Source organism: Anas platyrhynchos, chromosome 4, assembly GCF_047663525.1.
Source record: "Anas platyrhynchos isolate ZD024472 breed Pekin duck chromosome 4, IASCAAS_PekinDuck_T2T, whole genome shotgun sequence".
Taxonomy (NCBI): Eukaryota; Metazoa; Chordata; class Aves; order Anseriformes; family Anatidae; genus Anas; species Anas platyrhynchos.
Genome location: NC_092590.1, coordinates 55669196 through 55680054, shown reverse-complemented (window position 1 = coordinate 55680054; position 10859 = coordinate 55669196). Strand labels below are relative to the sequence as shown.

General features: G+C 47.2%; 1 protein-coding gene and 1 long non-coding RNA gene across 10 annotated transcripts in view; one reads left to right on the top strand and one right to left on the bottom strand.

The window, feature by feature from the left end:
• Positions 1–577: 577 nt before the first annotated feature.
• LOC119716773 (uncharacterized) lies at positions 578–7134 on the top strand. The gene is made up of 2 exons (XR_005265397.2): positions 578–1317; positions 2020–7134. It is a non-coding gene; the product is annotated as an uncharacterized lncRNA (long non-coding RNA).
• Positions 6951–10859, bottom strand: part of RBM47 (RNA binding motif protein 47) — a 76768-nt gene continuing 72859 nt past the window's right edge. For all 9 annotated transcript variants that reach the window (XM_072037692.1, XM_021279425.4, XM_072037694.1 and 6 more), the window contains 2 exons: positions 10376–10578; positions 6951–9717 (listed from right to left, as the gene is read on the bottom strand). In XM_072037692.1, the coding sequence (XP_071893793.1) occupies positions 9460–9717; positions 10376–10578 (461 nt within the window). In that variant the 3' untranslated portion in view covers positions 6951–9459. The remainder of the gene's footprint in view (positions 9718–10375; positions 10579–10859) is intronic.

The following is a 10859-nucleotide window of genomic DNA, read 5'->3' as shown; positions in this document are numbered from 1 at the left end:
TCCAGTATCAAGCTTTTCTATCAGAAGTTGATGGTGTTCTGGAGATGAAGAAAACCTGTAAAGGTTGCTGCTTTCTGGGGTAATACAGTGCTCGCCAACTTCCCAGTTTGCTACCTGAGGTTAATTGCTGCTGCTTGAACTCAAAGGGCAGATGCGAAAGCTAGGCTTTTGGAAAGTGGTTGTTAACACTCTGGTTGCAAAAGCAAGTGGTGAGCAATCCTCACCTGCAATGAGGTTACAGAACTGATTTCCTAAATGCCACAGTCAGGGTGAAAGAGTAAAGCTCACCGGGACGGTTTTCAAGCTACAGCGCTTGGCCCTGAGCAGCTCCCCTTCCCCAGCCTTTCCCACTTCAAACCATTGTGTTTTTTTTTCCCTCTTGTGGGCAAATCATTTACTGTAATTTAATGATCACAACCACATAAAATTCACTTCCTTGTGGTAAAAAAGAAAGGATTAAATGTCTCGGTTTATCTTTCCACGTGGGTCACGTGGCCAGGGCTGGTTGTAAAATGTGGGAGAACGGGTTTGAGGCGCAGCAGTGCCAAGTGCTGTACATTTCCGTATGCTCTCTACCCTGCGTATCGCTCACAAAGACGCCACAGAACGACGAGGAAGTTTGCTTTCTCAGGGAGTGGATTTTTTTTTTTTTAAATGTAATGCATCGTTTATTATTCTTAAATCTAATCTTTTAAGACCTCAGTGCTGTCCTAGTCCCAACCCCAAAAGGAACAAGCTGAGAGAAACTCCTGCTCAGCCATACAAAAGCCGAAATGTTGAACAAAATCAGATGGCCGGCTTGTAACAAAGCAATCAGCATCTCAAAAAACCTCGTGAGCCACACAGATGGGATGCATATCTCAAAATCTCGTACATCAATAAGTGACCCGCCAGCTCTGAAGGAGCCCCTGGTGCAGCTGGTGACCTCTCATGCTAACAGCAGCACTGGGGGCTCGGGGGAAGGTGGTGGGGAAGGCCCACCTGGCTGGCATTTGGGAACGTGGCTGCTGGGTAGGGTGTGTTGGGTCAGAAGGAGTTTGGGACTCTGGGACTGTGCGGTGCCAAACAGGACTTGGTTCTCCTTGCCAATACAAATTGTAGAGGTTCATTTAAAGGATTCCTTTGTCCTTGGTGGGGCTCTTGCTAGGCTGTAAGCAATTGAGCTTCTGTTACAAAGAGCCTTTTTCATCGTCACTTCCAAAGAAGCGCTGGAATATGTAGGAAATGCTCTGTGCCCCCAGAGGAGAGGCAGTAGGCTCACATCTGTCACTTCTGAGCCCTCTGGCTGGAGCTCCCCTGAAGCCAGCCCCAGCAGTGGTGAGTGTCTATCCATTACTTCTGAGCGGCAGTGGTGCTTGTGAATGCTGAAGACATGCTGACACCATGCTCAGCCCCAGTCTTTCTTACCAGCAAAGCTTAAGATAAAGCACTTACTTGTGGGTGAATCCCAGCCCTGGTATGGGACACAGCCTGGGGTCTGTGCTCCGTGGAAACTCTCTTTTGCTTCATATGAGGAAAGAGTGAAACCAACAGGAAAAACACAATGTGAACTACGGTGTGTTGTAACTGCTTTGTGTACAGTACAACTGGCAACGCCTTGTTGGACAGGGCACGGACGCTGTCTGGTTTTATGGAAAGCATGTGATGGGTTCTGAATGAGCCTCTGATGGTGCCTACAGGGAAGAAAGAACCATTTCCTAAATTGTGATGCACTTAACGTTGCACCTTTGACAGCAGCGGTAATGATGTCTGTAATGATCCTACTGCTGCTGATGGTGTTGGTCACCTTGCAGATACAGAACTGCTCAGCATCAGAGCCATTTAAAAAGCATCCCTCTTACTTCACTGGTGAATACAAAATCCTCATTTGAATTTCAGGCACTTTGCATACATGTATGTGGCTATTTCCATCTCTTGGAGTGAATCAGATTTCAGTATATTCTGCGGCATAAGATAAATAAGCTTTTTGATCCAAAGAGACAGACAGAATTATTTCTTCCATTTATTTCTGTTTTGTAGGACTCTGCGAAAAAAAATAAATATCCATGCCTGTGATGGAGCAGGAGGTCTCTCTGGGGAGGTCTGGCTTGAAGACTAACACAGGGGCAGAAACAAGATCAGCTTTTCTGTGCATCTCCCTTCTGCGCTGCTAGGAGGAAAGAGTGTGTGGCCAACACACCCATATTGCTGCCCTTCTCAGTGCTCAACAGAGAAAAACAGAAAAGACAAATGAAGACATTTTCCTGCCTTTTGTGGATGTTACCTGCTTGCCCAGCCAAAGTCCTGAGTCTGACAGGCCAATGCTGGGTGCATTGGTGTGGAGGAGCTGCTCTGCACTCCCTCTGTGGGGGGACAGCTCCAGCAGGGAGGGATGTGTGTCCAAACTAAGGACAAGAAATGATTTCTTCCCTGCCACACTATGATGCCCATTCCCATCTGATCAGCTTTCCCACAGACCAAAGCCTCAGGATGCCACCCCAATGTCAAGGTTCCCAGTTTGTCTCGATGATACCTGCGGTGAATTCTTCAGATGTGTCTCCTCTGGTCTCCCTCAAATGCCTCACCTCGTGACTCAGGCTGCAAGTCTGACTCAGACATCATGCTCTTCCCCACCTTTCATTTCTGATGTAGGGCAATGCTGACATACTTCACCTCATGCTTCCTGGGGCTACTCCATGGCACGAGGGCCATTGGGTGTGCTCCAGGTCCTGCTGCAGCACTGCGGGGTCAGGGCATGGCCAACAGTGACACCGTGGGAGGGGGTGTGTCTGCACGGAGTGTGTGGCTTGGTGCAGCCTCCTCACGTTGTAGCACTCCTTTGGATGCTTTGTCTTTTGGAAGGGTTTGCTGTGACACTTCAGGTGGTAGCAAGAAGCTCTCCAGCTGAAGGTAGCAGAGGTTTAGTGGAGGTAGCCTGGTTTGAAGAAGATCCTGGTTTGAAGAACCAGACATTGTTATCCCAAAAACTAATTGTAGGGGCCTACTGATGGTACATGTCATTGCTCCCACAAAAGAGGCAGTAAAAATGTTGCCCACAAAGGATGCTGCTTCCTTGTCTTACTGTGTGGGGTTCTTGGAGGGAAAGCCTAGACCACTTACACAATGGCAAAGGGCATGGTGATCAGGTGTTTTCTTGCTTGGATATGTCCTTGGTGACATGATCATTGTTGATGTGCTGATGCCACCCCACATTTTGCCTACCAGAGCCCTGCCTGGGCAGCACAGGGCCCTCCCGTGCACCTTGCCATGCCCTCAGCACCTGCACTGCTCCTGCCTGGAGATCTCCAGGTGCCCCCAGGGTGCAGCCTGGAGGCCAGCCTTGCAGCTACTGGCTGTGGTTTGTCCCACACAAAAGCTGGTGAGCCGAGGTGTCTGGCTGCCTGGAGTGGCGCCAGGCCTTGAGGGAATCCTTCACTTATCCACGTGGCTAGAAAACACTCCGGTAAGGGACAGCAGATGAAAAGTCACAGACTGGGGAAACTAAAGATGCCCTGTGTGCAGGCATACAGGTTTAATAAGTAATCCCTTGTTATCGCATGCCTTGTCGAGTGATTGCAAGATACGCTGCTCTGTAACCTGCAGATTTGCTACAGGAGTGAGAATTGCTTGCTGCAGTTATTGTTTCAAAGCTTTGGAACAAAGGAACTGCTGGTAAGTGTAGGCTGTTTTGCTTCTGACCAATTTAAATGCCTCTCTCTCTCAGCAAGCCAGCTTGAGGTCACTCCCGTGGCTTGTGTAGGCTGCTTGCAGTTTTTGTCACGCTTCAGTGAGATCGTTTGGTTAACTGTGGCTTCCCACTTCCCACAAGCAAGCGGACTGCAGGCAGAGGCCAAGCTGACACAGAACCTCAGTGACATTGCAAACACGTCCAAGGACAGGCTCAAAGAGCAGCCAGACCTGTTCACCTCTGGCAAAAATTAAATGTGGTGGTTTGGAAAGAGGTAAGAAAGAATGAACAAAAGCATATCGTGCTTCAAAGTAAAAGTACAGCCATGGACAACCAGGGCATGAAATGTGGCACTGCTTCTGTCTGGTGACCACCATACAACCTGGTCACATACAGAAGCATGGGAGCTGCCTGGGTAGGCATAAACCCACAACCAAAGCACAGTTTGTGATTTTACCTCCATGAATACCCTTGGGAACGACAGCAGGACTTTTTAACAGGGTGGGACAATCCACTGATCTTCCCTGAGGATGAAAGGTGGCTGTGGGTACACCTATGGGGATGGAGGAGCAGCCTCAGAGTCTGCCATGGGGCAGGGCATTGCCCAACACAGCCCGTTCAGATGGAGACGTCTGTCACCATGTTGGAAAGATGGGCTGTTTGGTGCACGTGGGACAAGTCTGAGCATATTTGAGATGTTTCCTGCACAATTTTTTAATGAAGAGCCCTTGACTGGTCACCTCCTGCAAGCAGGATCTCTAGTTTTGCCCCAGTAAGGACCTCAGGGCTGAGTTTCTCTCTTCTTTTGTTAGGAAACCAGCAAACACCAGTCCTGGCCTTCTGGCTGGAGAAAGAAATAATCTGATATAATTTGTTGGCTTGACAGGAAATATTTCGTATGGAGATATTTCTACAGTCTGTTCTGTATCAAATTCCTGATTTTTTTTTTCTCTTTGCTCTTTGGCATCTTGAATGGCTGTAATCTCATGGTGCCTGTCTTCGTGTTAAGAGAGGACTCGATGCACAGAACTGCCTTTTTTTCATTTCCTAACTTCCACTTTCTCCCTGCAACACCCTTCCTGCTGTTTCATTTCCAGGCAGGACATAGCCCTGAAACTCAGTCAAGCGTGATTCAGCATTTAATTGACACACTGGTGTACAAAACCTGGCTCTGCTGACTTTCAGATGCACAGCAGAGGTAGTTTCCCTTGCGATGAGGTAGGTCTGGCCTTTATTTGTTTTACAGGTCAGCATGATGGGCCACTTTTGTGGCTGATATGCATCAAGGGAGCAGCAAGCTCTGCCAGTAGCTGCTGAGGACCCAGCCCAGAGATGCTACACGTGTAGCACCAGTCACAGAGCAGAACATAAGATACTGTGCATGCCTTTTAGATGCACCATAGATGCATTTTTATATGCTTTGAGCTCTAGTGCTTATATAAATAAGATGTTGCAATATCAGAGTGGTGTTAATCCACTTGAATTTCTTGTTAACGTGTTTATATAGTCGCTATGTCACAGGGGTATTATTGTGTGCTCTTTCCAGAAAAAAAAAGTCGAGGCTGCTTTTAGCACTTCAAGTTGATACCAGCCAGAGAAGGGCATGTCTGCTCTTCAAGACCATCAAGAAATATGGTCAGAGAGGGAATGGGATCAACTTGGCAATGTTCTGAGTTGTCACGATGCCCAAGGCTCCTGACATTCCTGAGGCAGCAAGGTCATCTTAAAAGTACTGTTGCATTTCTCTGGCATTGTTTATGTTAATATCCTGAGAATGACTTGCATATTTGAACCTTATGATGGGTTAATCATTAATTACAGTCTTACAACACTGAAATAAGAAACCAGCAATCTAGGAAAATAACAAATTCTCTTGTGAAGTGTCTGTTTAAAAAGAGCCAGAACATGCTCTGTAGATTCATTTTAATTTAGGATAGCATGGATAAAGGGAAAGAGGAAAATTCCACTAAAACATTTTAGTGTGGCACAATTCTTCGTCTCACTTGGAAAAAGCTGATGTCTGTGGAGTGCATGCGTGTGTAGCTCTGAACACCTGTAAGGGCTGTGGTTTGTGTTTCTTTCTCATCTCCAGATGGAGGTGGACCTCTAGGGAGTGGTAAGGTCAGCAAGGAACTGCAGGGAAAACATTAGTCTTCCTGTGTAACTTGGTGGTTTGCCCGACAGGTAAAGTCCTAATGTGACTACCTCTCCTTGAAAGCTGCTTGTAGCATTGTGATTACCCATTCCCTGAACAAGATACATGTACAGTGACCTGGTTCTGGGGATTTTTGCTGGGACATGCAGACTCCCTAAACCAAACCTGCAAGGAAAACAGGTGAAATTAGGTGACTCTCTCCCACCTCCAAATCCTACTCTTCCAAAACCTTTCAGTTTTCTAACACAAATGAAAAAAAAAAAAAAAGACAGGGAAGACAGGGAAACCTTTCATGATTAGTATCTTCCAGCAAGCCCAAGGCATGTTATCATGAAATGCCTTGACCTGACGGCACTGTGGGAAAAGATGGTTAAAGAGAGGAAGTTGCAGATACTTTTGCTTCCCAATGAGGGACATGGAAGGAAGTGCAATATTTGTTCTGTTCTCCTTCTCTTTCGGATTATTCCCTAACACTAATGCCTGCTTTAGTCACCTCTGCCTTCCTTCTGCTTTGCCTCAGGGTTTAACTCTGTTCCCGCACACCGCTCTTCTCCCAAGACTTTGTATCTGCAGCAAATTTTCTTCAGATGGACTTAGAGCAAGGAAGGAAACAGGTGTTCTGGAGGACTGCAATGCTGCCGAGAGGTGCAGCCTAGCTATCTGTGCCTGAAAGGACTGCTTTTGAAGGCTGAAGCGTGCTGAGATGATAATGATGTGCTGTTTTCTCTCAACAGGGCACCTCAGTGCCAGCTCCCAGCACTTCTGGGAGCACAGTGGGGTTATGGAGGTTTTGTGCAGCTGGTGAATGGAAAGCATGAGGACACCAGCTTTGTCTTTTCCATTCATATCCAGGCATGGTCTCTAAACTGGATGTGAAAAGAGTCTGGGGCTGATCAGAGGCTGCTGGAAGAATGGTGAGGTGCCCCATACACATTTTGGGATGGGTCCTGTCCTCCAGGCCATCTCCCCTCCCTGAGGAGCCCATGAGGATGCAGGCTGTGGCACCCCACTGCCCTCCTGCCCCAAACACCCCTTCCCCAGCCAGGAGGGAGCACATTGCCCACCAGGAAGCCTGCGCAGCATCAGGCTTCACCTGGCCGTAGCATGTCACAAAGAAATATCAGTCGCTGTTTTTAAAGAATGCTTTATTCACTACATCCTAGAAATGTACCGTAAATAGAGCAAGAACTAAATAAACTCAGAGGCTTCCGACAGTACAGAAAACAGAGATACAATAAAACACCTAAAATATCAGCTCTTTCAAGAATAAGGCACACTAGTTTTTTTTTTTCTTCCTTTTTTTTTTTTTTTTTAATATATATATATATATATCTTTGAATAGTTTGTTCTTAACCTAAAGATGTTCACATTTCAAGTTATCAGACTTACCTCAGTAGTAGTGTACATGAAATGGTTCAGAAGCAAGCGGAAAAGACGGGGGCAGGAGGCTACGGTCCCACGTCCTGTCTCTCCTGCCTTGGTGTGGTGGCCTTGAGGCTCACCCTCTTTGGGTTCCTTTCTGTCCCTACTGCAAGCAGCAGGAACCAGTGGGGAGGGGATGGGTGGGAGGGCAACCATGACCCTTCATCCCTCCTCTGAGTTGGCCGTGGTTGTGGTGGAGGGGCTGGAAAGGGGACCACAGAGCCCACTGTGCCTGGAGGCCATCGAGATATGGGGCAACCCATGGTGGCATTTAGTGTTGAGCTGTACAAGGCCTTAGAGGAAGCCCCCAGCATTTTTTGAGCATCCTTACCAGGGTCTTTCTGGAAGGCCTTGCCCACTTCACCTCCTCTCACCCTAAAAACAGGCAGGGCCTTCAGGTTTTGGGGCTAAGGGTTGCGTTTCCAAAAGCTCTGGGACAGACAATAAAAGCCTCCGGGGAAGGGGCACAGAGGAGCAGAGTCCGACTTAATGGTTAACTTCCTCACAGTGCTTCTGATAGCAGTTGGACAGTTTTACATAGAGCTCAGCTTTGCTGAGTAAGAGCACCTAAAAAACAACCGCTCAATTTTGAGGCAAGAAAAATATGCGTTAGAAGGTCACTTTACTGAGCTGGAGGTGATCTGGAAGTGGTTCAGTTGTCAAAACATACTTTATACGAAACCCCTTCAGTTGGTATTTATACCATAAAATGCAAAGCAAAATGGTTTACTCAGTCCCTGCTTCACACCTCCTTTCACTGGAGTAGTGTTTGCAGAGCTGACATTCTTCATCAAATGGGCAAGATATTTCTTTAACATTTTACTATACTTTACATTCACTGCACTACTAAATAAAAGCCTTTAAACAGGCCACAAAACACTGCAATAATATATTTACTTCTTAATAAAACAAACTTTTTTTTATAACATCGAAATAAACTGCCTTTGTTTTGTGGCAAACCACATACCATGTAAATTTGCAACATAAAATGACTTTTAAAATGTATATTTACAAGCTCTATATCTTAAAATCATCAGGTCCGATCCCTCCCATCCCTGATGTGCATGCGTAACTCCAGGTGCGGAGAACTGGAGTTGAGTGTGAAAGGGAGGCCGGGAGGGATGCCAGCCCTGCTGTATTAATTCCAGTATCACTACCACCCCTAGTACCTTGGAAATTTCTCACAGAACATGATGAAGCTATGGGTAAGCAGCACTGCACGTCCTGCTGGCAGGAGCAGGCATGCTCTTGCCTACAACAGCATACATTCTCAGTCACTACAGCATTTACTTCAAAGAATAAAACAAAGAGCATTTAAAAAGAGCCTAGGTTTTATACTGGATGAAGACTGAAGTCAAGACACCTTGCACGAAATATCAGGTGCTCATTTCTGCATGTGCTCCAAGGCTGAACTACAGGTAGCTTCAATAAATAGAAAATCCAGTTCTCAAGGAAAACTCAGAGCCTTTCCTTTGCTTATTATAAGCCTGCCAATCACACTGTGAAGAGGTCTGTGTGAGGCTTTTTTTTTCTTCTTCTTTCCAAAAAAATAATATTAGTACTTTTGTTTTCAAATGATAACAAACAGATTGTATTAATGCCAGCACAAAAATGCAGAGGTCTTGCACATTTTTCAAATTGCACTTTCCAGTATAACATTTTTTTAAATAAGATACTTGTTGTTTTTTATTTTCTTAAAAAAAAATCTAAGGTACGTATTCTTTAAATATTGAATATATTCTTCAAAATATATTGTTTAAACTTTCCCTAGCTGCTCAGGTGTGCTTTTTAATATATAGCAGATATATTATTAAAGGCACTACAAAATAGACATCTCTGGAGTGCAGAAGTTACTAAAAAATAACCTTCATACCACAAATATATTGAAAATATAACTGCTAAAAAAAAAAGACCCTATGCAACCCCACTATGATGCGTATAAATGCACATAAGCGATGGGCTCAATGCACTGAGGTCGTTTAGAAATGTATGAATACAGGCGTGTTAAATTTTAAAAATAGCCTAAAAAAGTTAGTGAAAACTTCAAGCGTAGAAAACATTTCAAACACGTTTTTTTCCATGACATTCTTCACTTGCAGGTTCTGCATCAGTTTACAGAGTCCAGACGTTACTGTTTTGCAGCAGGCACGTTCTTCATAAATAGTAAAGTGTTCCTTCAGTGTTTGTTTCTCTGCCGCCCTCCGTGCCGACAGTCTCAGTACGTCTGGTAGACGTCGTGGATGGGCACCTGGATGGTGGCAGCAGGGAATGCCGGAGGCATGTAGCCGGCGTACCCTCCGTAGGCAGCAGCGGCGGCGGCGGCAGCAGCGGCCGCGTTCTTCTGTAGCGTGGCTATCGTCGCCGTTGCTGCGGCAGGCGCCGCGAATGGCACGTAACTTGTCCCGTAAATGCCGGCGGCGGGGATCCTCTGCACGTTGGGGGCCATGGTGTACACCGGCGTTATGGGGCGGCCCTGGAATTGGAGTTGCAGAAAGTCCTGAGTTGGAGGGGACCCATGAGGGTCACCCAGTTCAACTCCTGACTTCACACAGAGCAGCCTCAGTCAAACCTTGTATCTAAGAGCACTGTCCGCACGCTTCCTGACCACCCATGGCTTGGTGCCATGACCCTGGGGAGCCTGTCCCAGTGCCCGACCACCTCTGGGTGCAGAACCTTTCCCTCACACCCAGCCTGACCCTCCCCTGTCCCAGCTCCATGCCGTTCCCTCGGGTCCTGTCGCTGTCCCCAGAGAGCAGAGCTCAGCGCCTGCCCCTCTGCTCCCCTCGTGAGGGAGCTGCAGGCCGCCATGAGGCCTCCCCTCAGCCTGCTCTGCTCGGGGCTGAGCAAACCCAGGCACCACAGCTGATCCTCATACATTTTCTCCAACAGACCCTTCACCATCTTTGTTTCCCTCCTTTAGATACATTTTAATATTTTCATACCCTTAATATTTTTATAGCCTTATAATATACCCTTATATTTATATAAGGTGTAGCTCAGCTGCCAGATATAAGCTGCAGGTGGGTCTCAAGTTACATGAGATGAATTTCTCTGTATGTCCTGGGCAAATGGGACAAAATAACAGGAGCAGAAATCAGCCCTGAGCTGTACTGGGATGACCCTGAACTCACCTGGAAGGGGGGAGGCGTTGACACAGCCGGTATTACAGCTGCGGCTGCGGCTGCTGCAGCAGCTGCTGCACTGGCTGGGTCCTGCTGGACGGCAATAGGGTTGATGATGTGCTCAACTGCGTGGATCTTGCCATCTTCCATCATCTTGGCTGGTGGCGCGGCCTGAAACATGGAGTACTGGGCACTGATCGCAGGGATGGCCACTAGGAGAGACCAGAGACATCAGGTGTTTTATGAGAGGGTCTCCTGGGCCTCATCTCAAAGAGCACACAGCCCTCCCTCCTGGCTATGCCAGCTCTCCCATGCTGCTTTCATCAGGACAGGTAGCCCCATGTGCCAGTGAGGGATGTGGGGCACCTCCACCCTCCCTGCAGGTCAGAGCACCACAAACGATGTCAGGAGCTGTGCATGGTGATGGGCTTGGTGCTGCTTGCTCTGCCCAGTACTTGTCCCCTTGTCATGGGTGTCCCAGGGCCAGAACCCT